We start from the raw sequence: 20875 nt of genomic DNA on the forward strand, positions 1-20875 counted from the left end.
TTCATATTTGATTTATGGACAATCCTACCAAGACACACGTCACACATCATCTGGACCATTTTGAATCATACACAGATCACACAAAAACCTTAAATCAGTTTCAAATTCTTTTATTGATCTTCGAAATCAAGCAGGTTTATGATAATCACTGCTTTTTTTTTTTTCTTAGTCGAACAGGCCAAAGCCCATGTCCTCATCAGACTCCTCGGACTCCTCCTTGGCCGGTTCTGCAGCAGCTGCAGGTGCAGCAGCAGGAGCAGCGGCTGCAACAGCTGGAGCTGCGGCCACAGCAAAGGCAGATGGATCAGCCAGGAAGGCCTTCACCTGGAGAGATTGCAGGAAACAAATCAGGTTACATTGTGAAACCTACACAGCACCATGTTTAAACAAAGACAGTTTCCAAACTTGGTCCAAAAAAAGTTCCATTTAAAAGAATTTGATTTTCCATTCTGTCTTAATTTCAAACGGCTTTTGCACTTGATCAAATGCACCCAAGTTTGTACAAGCAAACAGAAGCGATGTTCCAAATGGGACCCCTTCAAGTATACACTTAAGTGACATTACTGTGAGGTACCAGCATATTATGTGTGGAAATTGCACGACCTCTCATCCAACAGCACTGGTGGGGAGTTATGAAACTGCAGTTACTCTTATTTTACTGTACAGCCAAATCTGTTAACCTTATTGCAGCACAAACCCTAGTGGTTATAAATTGAAAGAGCAAAGGTTTCAATGGATGAACAGACCAATTCAGGGTTATTTTGTAGAAAAATCTACACAAAAGCCTTTGTGTACCCATTAAGTGGACATGGTGTCCAAAGCCTAGCATCTGTTTGCAGGGGCAACGACAGAACAGCCTAACCAGGAGAGATGCCCACCCAAAAGCAGAGTACTTTACCTTATCAGCCAGAGGGAAGGAGTAGTCTGTCTCCACAGCAACAGCCAGAACCCTCTTGTATCCATTGATGACAGAATGAGGGATAGAAGCAAGAGTGGGGTAGCCAATCTGCAGACACACACTGGCGATGTTCCTCACACCCTAAAACAAACAAAAAGTGTTAATGTGGTAAACGAAAACCAACAAATTCAGAAAGGAATATAATGAGTATAATTTTTTTTAATACAAGGCAAAGCAACTTCTGCATATGAAAAGAAACAACTCACCTCCAGGAACCTCTTGTGCAGGGCATCTTCAGTGATGTCCAGCACCTCAGGGCTGTAGACACTGCCGTTGTCATAGACCTGCTGGATGATCAACCCGTAGGAAAAGGGCGAGATGTTCAGCATGTTAAGCAGCGTGGCCTCGCTGGCACCCACCTTATCTCCAGGCCTGATCAGTTGCACATCACTCTGGAAAGAGAAGACGAGCGTTAGATTATATATATTGTATGTGACACACACCCACCCACCATCAATGCATTTAAACCTACAAAATGACCCAACAATTCAACTAATGTGCCCTTTAATCAAATGTAAACACCATGGCAGAAAGTTCTGCCCAGGATCCAACTTTTCTTGACTTACCAGAATTTCAATGGTTCCTCTGGAGATTTTGGTGGTGATACCCAAAGCCTGGAAGAAGGAGGTCTTCTCGGGACCCAACCCAGTGTTCTGAGCAGGCACAGTTACCTCACAGGGAGCAATTGCACCAGCACGGGCAGCAGCTGGCACCTAGAGAGATGATGACTTGTAAAACTATACATACATTGAAATATATACATTTTTTTTTAAAAATCGGAAATAAATTTACCTTATTAGCCAGCAGCAGGTCCCTGACCTCAGCCAGGTCTTCCTTTGTGAAGACAAAGCCCACATTTCCTCGGATATGAGGAAGCAGCCTGTTTAAAATAGGAAAAAAAAAAAAAAAGAAAAAAAAAAGAAGAAAAAAAAAAAAAAAAAAAGTCAGCCTATGTTTACTCAGACATCAAAAACATGCTTATAGACTTCCAGCATAAAGATGCAATGTTTGAAACTAAGCGTCCCTGCAAGCTGTGGGATGCAGACAGGCAGGGATAGTAAGAAACAGATTGATTTGCGCAGGGGGAACGACCAATCAGCACTGAAACAGCTGATTCGTAACTGATCCTGCAAAGTCAGCAGTTGCCAATAAGTATGGCTCAACAAGTAAAGAACCTATAAAAGACCCATTTAGGAAGACATACTTCTCCAGAGCAGGGTTGTTTTCCAGGTGGCCACGGATAGCCTTGCGCATCATGGTGTTCTTGCCCATAAGCACGACTGCCTTGCCCCGCAGGGACAGACGAATGGTCTGCATCTGCTTGGAGCCGACGTTGTCTGCGCCCACGATGAAGCATTTTGGGTAGTCATTCAGCAGTTGCTGTGAACAAGAAAGCAAAAGTGAGAATGGTGAGGATTCCTCAGGTATTAAATACAGTTCTGCATACACTTCTAGTGCAATGTTTGAGACTAAGCGTCCCTGCCGGCTGAGGGATGCAGACAGGCAGGGATAGTAAGAAACAAATTAATTTGTGCAGGGGGAACGACCAATCAGCACTGCAACAGCTGATTCGTAACTGATCCTGCAGTCAGTTTGAACCAACAAGTAGTTTACACTTAAAGGTTTAGGCTTAAAGAAAAATCCTAGTCTTCCATGTCTAAAGAACTAGGAATTAAACATGATGACAAGCCAAGACTTCCTTTTAATAGAAAACAAAAAACAAAACTGAAGTTGTACCAATAGCTAAGAATCAACAGGGGGGAGACAAAAAAAAGACCTTTTCCTTTTATTCTAAAATAAGGAAATACACCTGCTTCCTGGAGTGAACTGTTATTAGAAATTAGTAAAATAAGTATTGATTAAGTGACCAACTGAGAGGAGTAACAAAACAAGGGTCTTTATTCTGGTGTCCTGTTTTTAAATTGAGCTTATTCACATCAAGGTAATTAAAGCTTTTTAATCCTACATGAATGACGCTGAACGCCAGCAATACAAACGGTAACAATACAAACGGCACAGAAGGGGAAAAAAAACGTAAAAGGACTTACAATAATAAACTTACAATGATTTTTAAGAAGTAGTTGGACTTCCACGTGGCCCTGTCTTCCCTGGGCATCTTTGCAGTGCTTCCAAGGATCGGTTAAGAGCCGGTTTAAAGACAAGGTGATTTATCTTAAAGAGAAAAAAAAATAAATAAATCTGATTTGACAGAAAAAAAAAACTTAATTAACCACCATCTAAGAAATAACACATTAGCAAAGTTAGCCATTAGCACGAGGTCGTTTTTTTAATCTTCCCCCCACAGGTCTCACTACAAAAATAAAAAGTTGTTTTTTACTACTAAAAAGTTTAGATTAAAAAAATATTGATTATATAATAAAACTGCCCGAGTGAACACTTAATCCTGTCGAACACATGGCGCAAACCTCGTTAACTATCCAATATGGCGCCGAGAGGCCTTTAGCTAACAAGCTAGCAGGCTAAAATGCTAACAAGCTAACTCCGGGCAACTACAAACTTCAGGCTTTTTTTTATCTATAACTATGGCGAATCGTTGAATAGACTCTTTTCCTATGTATTCCGCGTATAGACGGATATTTAATTCTTGGTAAAAAGGAGAAAAATAGCAAAACCTAATGCTGTAACAGAGCGCAGCTCACCTCAAGTAGGGGCGCGTGAAAGAAAGAGACCGGGAGCAGAAATCAAGCGGTATTATAGAGCACGAATCCTGTTGCTGATTGGTCAGAAATGCTGTCAATCATATTGTCCCACGCCTATCTTTTTTACCGCTTCTGCGCATTCAACACAAGTGAAATAAATGGAAGGCGCCATCTTACATGTTACAAATAGTTTTATTTTAAAATGGGCAACGTAAATAAAATGTATATAAATTATATATAAATACATCCCTGACCAGGATAACGTTTTTACTGAGGGTGAATCTGTTACGGATTAAATGAATAAAAGTGTTGTGAATTAATCTGTTATACATGGTGGGGAAAAAAAGCCTAAAAAGCCACTGTACTCGATTTTGAAGTCTGTTTTTTTTTTTTTATTCCGTTTTTTTTTTTTAATGAATCATTTCATACGACTCGGGTAACTAATAAGAGTCGACTCTTTCGGCTCACAACAGATTCCTTGCTTATTTTATAAACTAAATATTTTTCGTTGATTTTTCCCTATTCAGTTTTTGATCTTTTTGAGCAGAGATTTTTCCTCTTCTCTCAATAGAACAGAATAAAATGTGATCTTCTAATAAACAAATAACAAAATCAGCAAAATATGAAACACGGAAAATAAGAATCCCTGCATTTCTATTGTTATGCCTCTGTGTCTATACCGCAATAAAAAAAAAGACTGATTTCCGTGTATCCTGTCATCTTTTCTTACATTTAAGACACAACGTGAACAAGTCAGGTTTCATCCGAGTCGACTCTTACAGCCTTTAATGAACTAAAGGAATCGACTCTGTCGCCAACGAGGCGTCGCCTAGCTCTTACGTCAATTCCGTGCGACGTCGGTGTGTGAGCCATGTGAGAGATTAGATTAGCTTCAACCTCTCACGGTTCCCCCTGGCGAATAATAACAGATCGACGCTTCTTCTGGATCATGCCACACGACCCTGATCCTCCACCGGCTAAGAAATTTAAGCCGGGCTCCCCGTTTTTCCCAGCAAACAAGAATCCTGGAATGCTGCTCCCAAAGAAGGGAAATGCACCCAGTCCAATAGACGTGCAAAGAAAACAGCTTCCTATTTACCAGGCCAAGTCTCAGCTCCTCGATCAGCTCAGACAGCTGCACAATGCTGTGTTAATTGGTAAGTTTCCACAATGTCTAGGTGATGTTTAGATCTTGTACACAGACATCAGCATTTGATATTTTCCTTGCTACAGAAATGATAACAACATCTGAAATCTGTTGTAATGCAGTGATATTAAAGGGCAACAACCAGGAGATCACTTGAGTCAATGGTGAATTTGTGAGATGGTGTTTATAGCTATTTTTTTTGTTCATTAACACTTACTTAACCATGCCTTTTTCTGCTGTTGAATGCATAATGTTGTGTAGTGTAGATTTCTTTTTACAAACTAGTGAATGATTAGCGTTGTTTGTGTAGCAGACGTAGAAAAGATTCAGTTCTGAGACCAAGGGGATGACGAGCTCTGATCAGTACTGTAATTCTGACATAACCCAAGCAGTATGAATTGGTAGGAGAAAAGAAAAGACTGAACCCAGAGCCCTTACAAATGACCCCACTTCCTGATGACCTGTTTGCTCAATTCTCTAGGAGAGACAGGCTCGGGAAAAACAACACAGGTACCACAGTACCTCTTCGAAGCAGGCATCGGCCGGCAGGGCATCATTGCGGTCACTCAGCCTCGGCGTGTGGCTGCTATCTCGCTGGCGGGACGAGTGGCTGAGGAAAAGCGAACTCATCTTGGAAAACTGGTGGGTTGCGAAACCTTTTACGGAATGTTTCGAAACTGTGTGATGATATTCATACTGTTGGTACCTATTGATTTTTCTCAAACCCTTTACAACTTCAACATTTCCACAGGTGGGCTACACGGTACGATTCGAGGACGTGACGTCCCTGGAAACCAAGCTGAAGTTTATGACTGATGGCATGCTGCTGAGAGAGGCGATCGGAGACCCTCTGCTTTTGCGCTACACGGTTGTGATCCTTGATGAAGCTCACGAGCGAACCGTCCACACTGATGTCCTCTTTGGCGTGGTCAAGATCGCTCAGCGCAAACGCAAAGAGCTGAGTAAGATCCCTCTGAAGGTGAGCGATGAATAATGGGGTCAATAATATAGGGTGAGCAATATAAAAAATATCATACTAGTTACACTGTTCTACCACTGATTTACATCTATGTGTATATACATATATAATTAAACTCTGTTGTTATTGTAATTATTCTAGGCTATTTTTATAAATTATATTCTGATTTCTATTTTTTATGACGTGGAAAACAGAAAATTCATTGCACTACATGAAAGTACTGTGTATGATTGTGATTGTCAAAATACGCATTACGGTATACATCACAAGCCGAGAAAACAATTTATCGACAATGTGCAACAATTTTATATAAAATATATATTTCTTAAAATATTCAAAACTTATAAATTTTTATATATGCATAATTTTGTAACCATTTAAACAGCCACTGTATACTTTTATTTGATGCCTATAAAAATATTGTTACACGTCAAAAACAAGGAAAACTAATTTGTGAAATTAAAAACTACAATATCAGCACTGCAATTTTTTTTTAAATGTACTGAATGTTGTTAAATCTATATGTTGTCAAACTTATTTATATTTTCTATTTTATTTATTTATTTTCTAGAAAATCTTTCTAATTGTTTAAAATGAGCTAAATTGCTTGCCAGTGGAGTCTCTTCCAGGGCTGAACTAAGTATAAAATAGAAATAAGTGTAGGAAACAGAAGAGAAAAAAATGTCTTATATTTTAGTTTATTTGCTAAGATGTGTTTTTTTTTTTTTTTTTTTTTTTTCAGTGTAAATGACATCAGCTTGCTCAGCAATAAAAAAAAAAAAAAAAGTTCATTGCTCATGTGTTTTCTACCTCCAGGTCATCGTGATGTCCGCCACCATGGACGTGGATCTGTTCTCTCAGTATTTTAATAAGGCTCCTGTGTTGTACCTGGAGGGTCGCCAGCACCCGATTCAGATCTATTATACCAAGCAGCCGCAGTCTGATTACTTACACGCAGCGCTGGTGTCTATCTTTCAGATTCATCAGGTTAGTCGCTTTCTCGTATATAGAATAGAATACTTCATTTTGTTACGTATACATTACAGCACAGTGACATTTGTTCTTCACATATCCCAACATTGTACAATCTGTAGATCCTGTGACTCTTTAGCTACAGACTGTATCCTTAACCGATATTTACTCTGGTGATGAAACACCACCTGGATACGTTTAACGTTTCCGTTACAAGCTGCGGATTTTTCTTAAAGGTTCTGTTTATCTCGCGTTTAATGTCGTTTTTATCATAATACAGAGATGATGCGTATATATTTGTATTTCTTGTGATATCTGGTGTCCCTAACAAGTATCGTTGGCTGTGCAGGAAGCTCCTCTGTCCCATGACATCCTGGTGTTCATGACGGGACAGGAGGAGATTGAAGCGCTGGCTCGTACGTGTCGAGACATCGCTAAACACCTGCCTGAAACCTGCGGGCCCATGATTGTGATCCCGCTGTACGCATCACTTCCTCCTGCCCAGCAACTCAGGGTCTTTCAACCTGCACCTAAGGTACCCTGTTGATGGTTGCTCATATTTGTAATATTTTTTGTTTTCTTGTGCCTACATTTTATGTTAAACTATTCAATGCAGAAAAATAATAGGAAGTAAACCCTGACCCTGAAACAAAAAGATTCTTCATATGTATTAACATCCCCACTGTCTCTCTCACTGTCTCGTGCTCTCTCTCTCTCTCACTGTCTCTCGCGCTCTCTCTCTCTCGCTGTCTCTCGCTCTCTCTCTCTCGCTGTCTCTCGCTCTCTCTCTCTCGCTGTCTCTCGCTCTCTCTCTCTCGCTGTCTCTCGCTCTCTCTCTCTCGCTGTCTCTCGCTCTCTCTCTCTCTCGCTGTCTCTCGCTCTCTCTCTCTCTCGCTGTCTCTCGCTCTCTCTCTCTCGCTGTCTCTCGCTCTCTGTCTCTCGCTCTCTCTCGCTCACTGTCTCTCTCGCTCTCTCTCGCTCACTGTCTCTCTCGCTCTCTCTCGCTCACTGTCTCTCTCGCTCTCTCTCTCGCTCACTGTCTCTCTCGCTCTCTCTCTCGCTCACTGTCTCTCTCGCTCTCTCTCTCTCTCGCTCTCTCTCTCGCTCTCTCTCTCGCTCACTGTCTCTCTCGCTCTCTCTCTCGCTCACTGTCTCTCGCGCTCTCTCTCTCGCTCACTGTCTCTCGCGCTCTCTCTCTCTCTCACTGTCTCTCGCGCTCTCTCTCTCTCTCACTGTCTCTCGCGCTCTCTCTCTCTCTCTCTCACTGTCTCTCGCGCTCTCTCTCTCTCTCACTGTCTCTCGCGCACTCTCTCTCTCACTGTCTCTCACGCTCTCTCTCTCTCACTGTCTCTCGCGCTCTCTCACTGTCTCTCACGCTCTCGTGCTCTCTTACTGTCTCTCGCGCTCTCTCTCACTCTCTCGCGCTCTCTCTCACTCTCTCGCGCTCTCTCTCCCTCTCTCTCACTGTCTCTCGCTCTCTCTCTCTCTCTCTCTCTCTCTCTCTCTCTCTCTCTCTCTCACTGTCTCTCCCCCTCACTGTCACTCTCTCTCTCTTTCTCTTGCTCTCTTACTCTCTCACTCTCTTGCTCTCTCGCTCTCTCTCACTTTCTCTCTCACACTTTCTCTTGCTCCCCTCTCTCTCCCTGTCTCCCTCTCGCTGTCTCTTTCTCTTGCACTCTCTCCCTCTCTCTGTCTTTCGCTCTCTTACACTGTCTCTCTCTTGCTCTCTCTCGCTCTCTCTCCCCCCCTTATCTGCGTATCAGGGTTGCCGAAAGGTCATCCTGTCAACCAACATCGCCGAGACATCCATAACTATTTCTGGAATTAAATACGTCATTGATACAGGAATGGTGAAGGCGAAGCGGTATAACCCAGGTGAGAGCTCTGCTGTCCATCATAGAAACAGTATTAAACTCTTGGCTTTAATTTTTGAAAAAGACAAGATAATCAGTCTCTCCAGGAATTCAGTTTCAAATAATGGACACGCCCACTTTTTTTTATTTAGGCCACACCCATTGCGTAATTAAATCCAAATATGGATATCTGGAGCATTAAGATCATATAGATAGAATAAATTAGTTACACGCCTAATAGATGTTTATTTACAACCAACAAATCACACCAGTAGAAAACCAGAAACTTGCATTTCCTCTTGTAATTGTAATGTAATTAATTTTCCTTCTGTGGATTTATATAGTTCTGAGTGATTGCAATACCATCTAACGCCATGTGGTGGAGCTGTGCTCTCTTTTTCACTTTGGATAAGAAGCTTAATATACACTAATTTTATAGAGTAACGAGTAGTAAATATTCATATGAATGTTGATTCTTTGGAATCATCTTATTTCAGCTTTGATTGGTATTTAATACACTATTTATACATACTAGATTGATATACTTATGGTCTAAAACTCCCCTAAAAAAAGAAATATCGATTGCATGTGCAAACATAGATGTGCCTAGTTCATGTGATTTACTGTTTTTGTCTTCTGTATCGTCAGACAGCGGTCTGGAGGTGTTAGCCGTGCAGCGGGTTTCCAAAGCGCAGGCCTGGCAGCGGGCAGGCAGGGCAGGGAGAGAGGACTCCGGCTCCTGTTACCGCCTCTACACTGAAGATGAGTTTGACAACCTCGTAAACATGACCGTACCTGAAATACAACGGTACGGCGCAGTAGAGATTGTGCAGTCTTTCTATTGAAGTCGCTTCATTCAGAAGTAGACTTTCGTATATTTTACGAATATATAATCAGTCCGAGCTAAATGATCAAACTGGAACCTTTTGCATCAATGCATTCTTGCTGACGTGATTTTTTTTTATCATATGTAATATAATTTATAATGACGCTTATAATGTGTCATTATTTGCCTGTCCTGTCCCTCTATATGTCTGCTCTATAGATGTAATCTGGCTGGTGTCATACTCCAACTGTTGGCTCTGGGTGTTCCTGATGTCCTCAAATTTGACTTCATGTCCAAGCCATCACCTGGTAAGAGCCAGATGGGATTCATATATATATATAAAAAAAAACTATTGGCACCCTTTGTGACATTGAGCAAAATTGAATCGACAAAAAAATAACTGGATTCATTTTTATAAATGAATTTTGTAGTGTATTTTTAATTGAAAAACATGGATTTTTAAAATGATTTAAATTAATACTTGCTACTACATTTTAGCCCTTATGGTTAGTCGAGTAATTATTGTTTTTAACTGATGATAACATTTAGCGTAATTATGACCGTTGACGATTTATTTACGAATCAATTACATACATTAAATTCTGAAACATTATAAATGACTATAATAATACTTATTATTTTTCTGCAACGTTATTCTGTAACAATACGTCTTGCGTGCGCAGCGATATTGACGCTTGTGTCGTTGAACAGAGTCGATGCGGATGGCTGTGGAGCAGCTGGATCTCCTCGGAGCTGTGGAGAGGAAGGATGATCATGTTTTCCTCACTACTCTTGGCAAAAAGATGGCCTGCTTTCCCCTGGAACCTCGATTTGCTAAAGTAAGTTGGGATTAGTCTCTTGTAGCAAGCTAATTTATGCCTCTCCCACACAGTCAGTGGTGGAGTTATTTTGTTGTTCGACTGCGTCTCTGTCCAAGAATCTCTATAGTGCTAAATCTCAAGAACAAGTAGCTGAATGTTTGTTCAATTTATGTGGAATTAGCATTTTATCTAGAAGATTCGATTTTGATCACTGCAAGGCCCAATGCCTGAAGTTTTTCTTCAGTTGCATCCTTCTTGTTATTTTTAATGTATTTCTGACATATAATTAATAACTAGTAATAACTATTTTACTAATAACTAATTAATAACTATAATTAATAACTAAAAAGACTAGTCTTGTGGTATCATTTACGGCGTTCCTTTTGAATTAAAATCTAACCCAATTAGGAATTCTACAGCTTTTTACACTAGTGTGGTGTGACTTTATATCCATGTACAAGTTGTATAGTGAACTCACTTAAATTTACACTTATTTGTTTAGCACTTTTAACAGTAAAGACACAAAATCGATGTCATTATGCAGATAGAGATTTAGTAATAAGTCTTAAATGAGCAAACCGAACGGGATCGTGGCAAAGGGAAAACTTTCTGAGACGACACGGAACCCATAGTCTTCTGGGTGACCCCATAGAAGAAGAAGGAGGTAGTAATAGAGGTTATAAATCTTAATTCTTCTGTAAATTATAAAGCGTGTTGAATGGATCAGGGGCGAGGAGTCATTATAGTCATCATAGTCAACAGCAGCTCTTTTATTACACATCTACAGAATCCAGGTGAGTTTATCCACTGAACCAGGACGAGACTGAGTCGTAAACGTTTCGCGGATCTTCAGGGTATCAATCCTCAGCGAGAAGATGAAGAATTGAATAGTGACAATCTACAGAGTCCAAGCAGACTTTGAAAATAACTTTATATGCAAATGATTAAAATGCAAATGGTGGTTGATGATGATGATGATGTTTTCAGAAGCCACGGTTTTAAGCCCAGATTCATGGTAGGACTTTATATTAGATTATAATTGTTGTCTTATTTAGTTCTACCTGCTTGTCCCAAGATTTAGAGAGGAATCTGTAATCAATTTCTGTACATTTTTAATATCCATATTGACTCCTTTGGGCACTTTGCGTCCAGCTAGAGGTGCGTTCTGTTCCTTTGAGTTTGGCTCCACTACTGTAAGATCTGATTGAGGGGGAAAAAACCAGTCAGTTCCTTATGTTATGCTTGTAGTTGGTCGTGTGATTTTATATATGTTTAACACTGTTTTGTAGACCATCCTGATTTCTCCAGACTTTTCCTGTACTGAGGAGATTCTGACCATCGTGTCTCTGCTCTCCGTGGACTCCGTGCTCTACAACCCTCCTGCCCGTCGAGACGAGGTGCTTGCCGTGCGCAAAAAATTCATCTCCAGCGAAGGAGACCACGTGACCCTGCTGAACATCTACAGAGCCTTCAAGAAAGTTAGTGGAAATAAGGTAGGACCTGGTGTTCTTTCAGGAGTTTAACTGATTAGACGCATGTACTTTGTCGGGCCACCTCATAGGTACAGTTTGATGTAGGAACCAACATCAGATCCAAAAAATAAAATAATGAAAGCTACTGTAAGCCAATGCCATCCTTTCTAAATAACAAGGCAGAGAAACAAGGAGGCCAAGCAGATAATTACCAACCAGATGAACTTGGGATGGTATGAGGTTACATAGGCCCAGGCTACTTGTAAAATGTAAATAAAATGTAAATAAAATTTTTAATATATTAAAATTAAACAATTGGCCACAAAATGTTTCAAACCAAAACGTGCTGGACCTCGGCCTACTAACACAGAGTACAAAATCCTTCAGGTCTCAATCATAAAAGGCATCAGTCACACTCACATCACTACTAGTTTAAATGCATCACTCACAGTTGGCTGGTTGAGGGATGGGGATGTTGTTGGCTTCGGCTGGTTTAGTTTCTCATACTCGGCATATTCAGTTGTATGGCGTGTTCTAAGGTGCCTAATCATGTTAGTGGTATTAAAATGCCGTTGCTTGCTTCCACCTCGAGGGATTTCATCACGACATACATTGCAAACGGCTAACTTTACGTCTTTATCGGACACTTTGAAAAACTTCCAGACGGGAGAACTCATGATGTCACTTGTAAGCTCCGCTCTGCTGTTTACCTGTGCGCCGTGCATGATGCACGTGTGAAAAAGTCGCGCGAGTAATTTACGTCACGTGATCGGCTTTTTTGATCGGCGCTTTTGGGGTTCGCCGATCAGGCTATTTTTAGCCAATATCGGCCGATCGTGATCAAATCAAATCAAATCAAAGTTTATTTATAGAGCACCTTTTAAAAACAGCAGGTGTTCACCAAAGTGCTGTACAAACAATATAAAATAAACAATAGAACTAAAAAGCATAAAATAATAATAAAATAAATAAATAAAAACTAAATAAAAGACTAATAAAAATGCAATAAATACAATAATAATTAGTAGCACACACTTAAAAAGAACTCCTAACAGGTAACTCTCATACTGCGTTGTATGCTGCCCCGGTGGCCGATCAGTCGGAGCATCACTAATACTGAAGGTATATTATTAAATTTTATTATTATAAAATTAAACATTAGCTCCGCCCACAGCCCCTGACACAAGCAGTTCTTAAGTGTAGACCAGCAACGTTTTGGTGCTACTTTAAGAACCACTTTTCCTGGTTCAGAGCCGGTGCTTTGGCTGTCGAAAAAGAAAGAACTGGTTATAAATTAGGCTCCGACCCAGCACTCAAACTGCCTCGGTGGAAAAGGGGCATAGGTGACTCCATAAAAAAGAAGGAAGGCAAATGAATTATTGTATTGGTGTAAGTCTGATATATAAAATGATTCTGTTGGCTTTCATTGTGAGGTGTTTTTAAAAGAAATGTAAGAGTTTTATTTACAAACACTTGGGGCATCTCAGACAGCAGAAATTAGTTCGATATCATCTTTTACTTTGAAGATAAAAACATTTTTGTGGGGTGAAAAAAAAAATTGTTGTTTTGGTAACTTTTTGATGAATATATAGCCACTCATAGGTTGGGTTAAAAACAGAAATACTTATGAGAAACTACAGATTTTTAAAGCCATGTCTGTTTTCATTAATCACCACTGTGAAGTGGGACATGACAAAAGCCCTATTCGGACGGGATTAGTTTTACGTGGGGATGTGGGGGTAAAGTAATTATTACCCGAGCTTCTCTGTGATTTTAGTCCCGTCCGAATGTGCCATCTCGGTAATCATTACGGACAATGTCAGTAAAGATTACAGCGACTTTTACCTTCTGTAAAAAGGTCCTGAAAAATTACCTCAGGTAATACTAATCCCGTCCGAATAGACCCGCTCTAAATATGTACGGTAAAATTCCGTCATTTCCTGTTTAAAAGTAGTTTTTGGCGCGTTTTGCAAGCATGGAGGCGCCATGTTGTCTGTTTGCGTACGTGATAACAGGAAGCAACGTCATACACACATGACGACAAGGAGGTTACTGTGGTGCGTAAAGTGAGTTACACCTCCCACTTCTGCTAGTTTTACTGAGATGTCTTGTCCCGTGCGAATTGGCCAATTAATATTACAGACGTCCTGAGGTAAAATTGCATTACTCCACGTCCCCACGTAAAACTAATCCTGTCCAAATAGGGCTAAGACATTCAATGCTGAACACTTTAACCTCTGGTAAAGAGAATTAAACACCTAGAGTCACTTTTATGGGAGATGAACCTGTAAATGGACTAAAATTGTAGAAAACATTATCCAGCAAACTGAACTCAAATGTTTTTAGCTTACATAAAGTCAGTCTTTGTGTTTTGGTGGTGCTCTCTGATACAGGAGTGGTGTAGGGAGAACTTTGTAAACAGCAGAAACATGGGACTGGTTGCTGAAGTCCGAGCTCAGCTGAGGGACATTTGCCTAAAGGTAACGAATGATTCAATACTATTAACATTTTGTAGACATTTTTTCTGTTCTCTTAGAAGATTTATATTATGTGATAAACTAACCAGGAAACATGATGAAAGCAAGATGTTTTTTTTTTTTTTTGTTCCGTTTTAAAGCTTGGACTGAAGCTAGAATCCTCGCTGTCTGAACTGGCTAACGTGCGGCGCTGCCTGGCACACGGCATGTTCGCCAACGCCGCTGAGCTACAGCCAGACGGCACCTATATGGCTCTGGACACCCACCAGACTGTCGCCATCCACCCGTCCTCCGTCCTTTTCCAGGCCAAGCCGGCCTACGTGGTGTTCAACGAGCTCCTGCATACGTCACGCTGCTACATGCGGGACCTGTGCCTGGTGGACGCCGACTGGCTACAGGAAACCGCGCCGGAGTATTTCCGGCGTAAACTCCACACAGTGAAGAGCTAGTACACCTCTGGGGTGCTTTTTCAAGTTTAACAGCAAATGGCATGAACATCCAGACTATGTTGGAATCGATAGCAGCAGTAGGTCAGCTTGACTGGGCTTGAAGATGCTTCGCTGTTCATCCGAGAAGCTTTGTATTTTTTTTTTTTTGTTCTGCTGATGTTATAAGTGAGAACATTGGACAGGGTGTTTGGGGGGTTTGACGATTACCCACGGACGACTGTCCAAGATATCAGAAATCCTGACTCATTCAGCTACATGTTGACGGGCGAGTCGGTCGGTCACCTTCCACTTGTTTTCTCCTCTAAAGCCCAACCGTTGGACAACGGATAAGGCAACGCTGAACGTACTTCTCTTTATAGAGTAGAAAACATGAAGAGTTGATTAAACTTTTAGAAATGAAATTTCCTAAAAAAAAAAAGTTTTGCTGTTCTTTGTACAAATGATGCATTTTGCACACCCTCCAATAGCTTTTGACTAATTTGTGGCTTCTCCAGTGGTTTGATACTGGAAGCTTTTTTTCTACTTGCCTGTTTCTACAACCAGTTTAGTTGGATGCATAATAGTTGAGCTTACTTTAAGAATTACGAATGCTTGCATGTTTCCTTTAACGACGTCACGGCCTCGGCTCGTGACGTGCCTCCTGAGCGGCCGTACTGTTTCTGAAACTAGTTTGCTGACTCGTGTGTTCATAAGCAGAGGCCCACATGTTGACATGGTGTTTAACCACGGCTGTAATTCCATGTCTCGTATTACATCTCGACACAAAGATTCAGACAATTTTAAACTTTTGTTTTTCTACTGAATCTGTTATACGGGCATTTATTATTAATGGGATGTGAAACACCTCTGGATCTTTTTAGCCGATTAACGGCTAACACCTGGTTTATGTCTAAAGAAAAATTTAGAATTTCAGGACGCAGTTGCTTTGTACACTTTATAGAATATGACCGTGTCGTATGCATACGTTGGTAGCTTTTAAAGGAAAGAAATGATGGATGAGAGAACCACAGCGTTCTACTAGTAAATGCATGTAAAGATCAGGCTTCCACACGATACAGTTTTGGTTTATAGGGCAACGATTCGACTGCATCTGCTAGAATACGATTTGTTACATCGATTTAATTTCCTACGATCGATACATATATTTAAAACGTAATCGTTTTGTGATCATTGCATTGATTTACTTCAACATTGCCTTATAAGTCGACAAATTGTCCACGCTTATGTGAAGCGGTTTTGTAACTAAAAAATCCAAAGAATTGTATGCTCTAGCTTCAAAAACTCAGAGCGCTGAAACCTTTCTAAACAAGTAAGACCACATCCTTTGTTTCAGCCTCTTTTCCCCCTCAAAAGCCTCATAAAATTGCAATCATCTGATCAGCAGAGTGTTGTAGCGCCAAAGAGACACAGTTTCTCCTTGAAGTAGATTTTATTCTTGCTGTCAACTTTGTTCTCTCGATCTGAGCATCACTCTTGCTAAGCTATGCATGCCTTTGTATATAATTTGTATATCATTTAAGTCCACACGCTTGTTCTATCTTGACACGATATACCTGCTACAGATTGTTACACATTACAAGTGCTTTCTCGGTCGATATGCTATGCATGATGTAATATTAACACTGAATAAGGCCACTCAGGTTTCTCTGGAATGTTGAATATACCTCAAATATATATTTAGTGTGAATATATAATATATAGTTATGAAAACGTTAAAAGATTTTGTTTATTGTGTATAGAGCATGGACCTTTTGTTTATACTACCCAAGCTATGACTTGACACTTCCACATCCCAAATATGCTCAATGTTCGTTTTTGTGTCCGTCGTCGTTTACGCACCCCGACGTTCCTTCCGAAAGATATAGATAAGATTGTTCAAAAATAATCTACCAAATAAATGACATGCAGAGGCAAAAAAAAAAAAAGCATAACGAAAACAACTTGGTTTTTCTTTGGCAGTCCCACTTCTCTGTTAATATGGAACTTTCCACAGGAAGGAGGTGTGTGAGTTTCAGGAAATGCAAGAAATGAGTCATGACTTATTTTAACATTCTCTGGGTGTTCTCTATTCCATCATACAGAATATTGCTGTAGAAACACGCTTGAATTTTTTCATTTTTTTTTTTATGAAACATGCCCTTATAAGGCAGCAGAATAAACTTGCGTCTTAAAAATCCAGCCTAAACTGTTTTCTTAAAGAACATGAAATCCTTAAAGGCTTGCTTTAGTCTAACCTTCCTTCACTGACGTTTTCATCTTTGTCGAATGTTTCCTACATTACCCACAAATCCACCCATCTTCTATCTTAAAGTGAAGCCAGTAGGATTTAGCCTTTGTTTTATATCTATCTACAGAGAATGATGCAGCGGCGCTTTATTCCTTATGTCTGTCCAGCATCACATCATCTGCTCAAGCAGAGTAATACCATAAACCACCATGAAGGCTAATGTGCTTGTCATCACGTCGATCGCTGATTAGCTGAGTCGAGTCTAGCAATAACTGATACAACTGCATCGTATAGATGCGTTGCATTCTGAAATTTTGCAAAATCTCCACTACTTTATTAAACTGACCAAACTTCTTATCCTTATGCCTGAAATTGTGCCTGTTTTTTGTAAACCCCTCTCATTTAATGGTACAAGTGTGTTTGTTTAGTGCCAGTTTTCATGTTGCTATTCCTCACTGGTTTCTTTCCAAACCACAGCAGGGTTTTTATATTCAAATGATTTAATCATTATTGAGTAACAGAACATTTTGATGTACATTTCTGTCTCATCATATGATCAGATGTTTTTAAAATGACAACTGAGATTAAATTCAGAAAAGACAGTGTTGGTGCTTTTATAAATCAGTGCACAGTCTTATTTATGATGTTTTTATATTTATTTCTATTTCGAGGTTACTGATAAATGTGCAAGTGAATGGATTAGTACCATCGTTATAGTATAGATTCGTTCTCTCCGTATGCTCGAAATTATTCACCAAGTACTGTAGATTTCCTCAATGTCTCCAAAGTCAAGAACAAGAACAGATGTAATGAACCAGCCTTCTGCTTTTATGGAGCTAAAACTTTCAAATGAATCCTCAGCTTAAGATATATTGCAAAATTGATATGTTGCAAGCAGGAAAAATGGGAAGTGTACGAATCTGAGTGACTTTGACAAAGGCTGGCCCTTTATGGACAGCTAAAGGCTATGACCTTTAGTTGTCCATTAGCTCCTTGCATGTGTTTACAGTAGTGTTTTTTAATAATTTTACAGTAAATTTTTACAGGTGGAAATGAAATCCTCCATTCTAGCCTCTGTAACTTTGTGCCAGTAAGGCCTAGAATCACCCTGACACTTGTATCTGAAACTGAGACTAGAGGCCCAACCCTGTGTGTCAAATTATGTGGGAGCTGTACCACTTTTTAGGTGGGTATGTCATATAGGGTATGTCAAAATCAGGGCTGGCCCTTATGGGAGGTTTCTGGTTTGCAGTGAATAGCACATATTAAAAGTGGTCTTAGGATGGAGATCCCAGTGAACTGGCACCATGGTCATGATTGCCCAAGGCTTTAATTCATATGGGGACTGAAAGCTCTCTCATCTCATCTTGATTCTAATCTCATTTACCGCATTTTCTTGTGAAACGTTTTCAGATACGTTTTACGTATGAAAGCCGCTATACAAATAAAGAACTTATTAGCAGTTATGTAAAATCTGAGATTTTTGTTTACTCTCATGGGAGGATCCAAAACTACCATATACCTGCGATCACTAATTAAAAATCCAACTTTTGTATAGTTCATCAGAGGATCGTTGTGTAAGTGGCAGAACAACTGTTTCATGTGTTTTTCATTGCTACTCTTTATAAAATATATATTCTGACAAAACCAAGGGTTCAGTCAATTATGCATTTGTAACCAAGATGCCTGCATCTGCAAGTATGTATGATTTCTGTTAATATGCATGTGCAATGTCCATTGTAGTCAATTATTTAGCATGAAAAGACCAGATATACATGACAATGAATGTTAATGCCATGCATTGTTATAACCCCTAGCATTTGTATTAATAAAAAAAATATATATAATAATAATAATAATAATAATAATAATAATAATAATAATAATAGACAACCTCAACCTATAAAAATGATGAAATCAGTGTTTTATTTTTATTCAAGTGATTTCTAACACCAACACGACGTATTATTAAAACACACCACCACAACAATCAGCTTTTAAAAGGAGGGCCAACACCCAAAAGCAAAACAAGGTCGATCTCGTGCGCAGCCGCAACCCAACTCCAGTGGACAGGTGACCAAAGACACGGACACGCGGAATCTGGGATGCGCGCTCACGAGGATGCGCGCTCACGAGGCAAGAAAACGCTGTGGGTTCAGGTGCGTCAGTGGCGCGTGCGCGCGTTCTCGTTTCAACAAGGCAGGAAAAGGGGTTTTAAACAGACATTTAGACCACGATCCAAGTCATCTTCAAGTGTAGGAGTTGCTGGGTCTGCATAGAAATGATATGCATTGACAAAACCATAAGAAAAGGTTGAGACAAGGTGCATTCCATGAATATGATAGATTGCTATTTATATGCATCTTGCTTACCAAATTGCACATCGTTCAAGACGAACAGCTTTTGGTTCTCCTCCTCTTCACTTCGCTGTTACGGAGTTTTTCAGTGATTTTTCTCTCGTGTCCTGCAGGACAATGGCGGTTTGTGTTTAATCCGATTTCTTTCTTGGTTCTTCCTTTTCCCCCTGCATGACAGGGATATTCATCTAGGTTGTAATAATCATACTGGTCATAATGCGCCTCTTCGAATAAAACCAGCCTTTCAATGTCAGTAGCCATGTTTATTTCTTTCCTTTCTTTCCTCGCACGCGCGCCCTAATAAGCTCACTTCTATGCGTAAACAACACAGACGATGTCACGTGACTTTATGTATGTTTTCAGTCGCCTTCGCGTCACGTGGTCGCGTTCGCGGTCGCTGATTGGCTGGGAATTTAATCCCATACAGTCAACACTTCTCTAAAGCTTTCTCACGTTCATCAGACTAGAATTTGAATTCTCTCTCTTTGACATTTGTTTGTATAACTACACGAGGAAATTCAATAAAAATATAGATAATGTGCATGAAATAGGTAAACATAGACAATTATACACTGTGTGTGATGAGGGATAAAGGAAAACTTCATATTATATATTATATATATATATATATATATATATATATATATATATATATATATATATAATATGTAAAAAGAGACCTAGAGAATTCCTAGTGTTAAATACAGCAAGAATATATTTTCTCCACATGGTGGCAGTGTGGATTAAACAACAACAACAATAACAACAAAAAACAGTTATCTGGGTTTATACCAGTTCTCACTTGTTCTCAATGAACATTATACTGAAATTGTTGAAAAGTTGTTCATCTGGAGCTCAAATAATAAATTCCAGTCTTTTGTGGCGTTTTCATCATTACAATAAATAAATATGAAAGCTATAATTACATGTCCAGTAATTAGTCTATAAATGAGTATTACATTTAATATGATAAGTAAGAAGTTGAGCTAAAATTGTAATTATAATATTATATAGTGTAATATTTAATTTATTTACTTAATAGTCCTTATGCTATGCTATTAGAACAGAACTGAGCAATAAATAATATGAAAGATAAATAACACATGCAATCTCAGAGAAGGGGGACTTGAGTCATATTACTGGACTTGAGTCATATTACTTGACTCGAGTTAGGCTTAAGTCACATATTTGAGACTTGAGACTTGCTTGACAAATATTATATAAAGACTCGACTTGACTTTGACTTGACATTCATGACTTGAGACTTACTTGTGACTTGCACATGTGTGACTTACTCCCACCTCTTATATACAAGTAAGTCTCAAGTCATGAATGTCAAGTCAAAGTCAAGTTGAGTCTTTATATAATATTTGTCAAGCAAGTCTCAAATTTGCGACTTAAGTCTGACTCGAGTCAAGTCGAGTCCCCATCTTGGAGTCATTTATATCCCTATATATAAATGTAATTATATATTTATTTATTTATATTTGTGTTGTCTTATCAAGGCCAAACTTTAATTGTCTATGTGATCTACATGATATTCTCCAGATATCTGCTCTAATATCCGTCTTTCTCACTGATTGTATATAACTCTGTCAGATTGCATGGCCAATATGTGCTCCTTCTTTGCTCCTAAATTGCAAACTTGAGCTATATTATACTTGTTTCTAGCTAAAA

The 20875-nt window shown here is 39.5% G+C and overlaps 3 protein-coding genes and 2 non-coding genes across 5 annotated transcripts; 1 reads left to right on the plus strand and 4 right to left on the minus strand.

The window, feature by feature from the left end:
* Positions 1–94: 94 nt before the first annotated feature.
* Positions 95–3664, minus strand: rplp0 (ribosomal protein, large, P0). Its single transcript, XM_060863010.1, has 8 exons — positions 3619–3664; positions 3021–3130; positions 2163–2338; positions 1751–1838; positions 1525–1671; positions 1165–1350; positions 899–1039; positions 95–324 (listed from the first exon to the last, which is right to left on the minus strand). The coding sequence occupies exons 2-8, from the start codon at positions 3072–3074 to the stop codon at positions 166–168; spliced, it is 951 nt and encodes a 316-aa protein (XP_060718993.1). The 5' UTR covers positions 3075–3130; positions 3619–3664; the 3' UTR covers positions 95–165.
* Positions 1963–2091, minus strand: LOC132841442 (small nucleolar RNA SNORA63). The gene has a single exon (XR_009647914.1). It is a non-coding gene; the product is annotated as a small nucleolar RNA SNORA63 (small nucleolar RNA).
* Positions 2418–2546, minus strand: LOC132841441 (small nucleolar RNA SNORA63). Its single transcript, XR_009647913.1, has one exon. It is a non-coding gene; the product is annotated as a small nucleolar RNA SNORA63 (small nucleolar RNA).
* A 777-nt stretch (positions 3665–4441) lies between the features above and the next one.
* On the plus strand, positions 4442–17479 carry dhx33 (DEAH (Asp-Glu-Ala-His) box polypeptide 33). Its single transcript, XM_060863252.1, has 12 exons — positions 4442–4775; positions 5247–5407; positions 5517–5744; positions 6561–6731; positions 7066–7251; positions 8480–8591; positions 9218–9377; positions 9615–9703; positions 10107–10234; positions 11506–11709; positions 14082–14168; positions 14306–17479. The coding sequence occupies exons 1-12, from the start codon at positions 4568–4570 to the stop codon at positions 14612–14614; spliced, it is 2043 nt and encodes a 680-aa protein (XP_060719235.1). The 5' UTR covers positions 4442–4567; the 3' UTR covers positions 14615–17479.
* A 1271-nt stretch (positions 17480–18750) lies between these two features.
* On the minus strand, positions 18751–19541 carry LOC132840786 (nuclear protein 2-like). Its single transcript, XM_060862771.1, has 2 exons — positions 19214–19541; positions 18751–19112 (listed from the first exon to the last, which is right to left on the minus strand). The coding sequence occupies exon 1, from the start codon at positions 19457–19459 to the stop codon at positions 19229–19231; it is 231 nt and encodes a 76-aa protein (XP_060718754.1). The 5' UTR covers positions 19460–19541; the 3' UTR covers positions 18751–19112; positions 19214–19228.
* Positions 19542–20875: the final 1334 nt, after the last annotated feature.

Source organism: Tachysurus vachellii, chromosome 26, assembly GCF_030014155.1.
Source record: "Tachysurus vachellii isolate PV-2020 chromosome 26, HZAU_Pvac_v1, whole genome shotgun sequence".
Taxonomy (NCBI): Eukaryota; Metazoa; Chordata; class Actinopteri; order Siluriformes; family Bagridae; genus Tachysurus; species Tachysurus vachellii.

What these genes read in the sequence shown, in the direction of transcription:
- rplp0 (XM_060863010.1), bottom strand. Translation starts at nt 3,074, where the DNA reads ATGCCCAGGGAAGACAGGGCCACGTGGAAGTCCAACTACTTCTTAAAA. An exon ending in ACTACTTCTTAAAAATCATT is followed by an intron (nt 2,339 to 3,020) that starts GTAAGTTTATTA and finishes TCTTGTTCACAG; the next exon opens with CAACTGCTGAATGACTACCC. An exon ending in GAGGAACCATTGAAATTCTG is followed by an intron (nt 1,351 to 1,524) that starts GTAAGTCAAGAA and finishes TTCTCTTTCCAG; the next exon opens with AGTGATGTGCAACTGATCAG.
- dhx33 (XM_060863252.1), top strand. Translation starts at nt 4,568, where the DNA reads ATGCCACACGACCCTGATCCTCCACCGGCTAAGAAATTTAAGCCGGGC. An exon ending in CTATCTTTCAGATTCATCAG is followed by an intron (nt 6,732 to 7,065) that starts GTTAGTCGCTTT and finishes TTGGCTGTGCAG; the next exon opens with GAAGCTCCTCTGTCCCATGA. An exon ending in TCTTTCAACCTGCACCTAAG is followed by an intron (nt 7,252 to 8,479) that starts GTACCCTGTTGA and finishes TCTGCGTATCAG; the next exon opens with GGTTGCCGAAAGGTCATCCT.
- LOC132840786 (XM_060862771.1), bottom strand. Translation starts at nt 19,459, where the DNA reads ATGGCTACTGACATTGAAAGGCTGGTTTTATTCGAAGAGGCGCATTAT.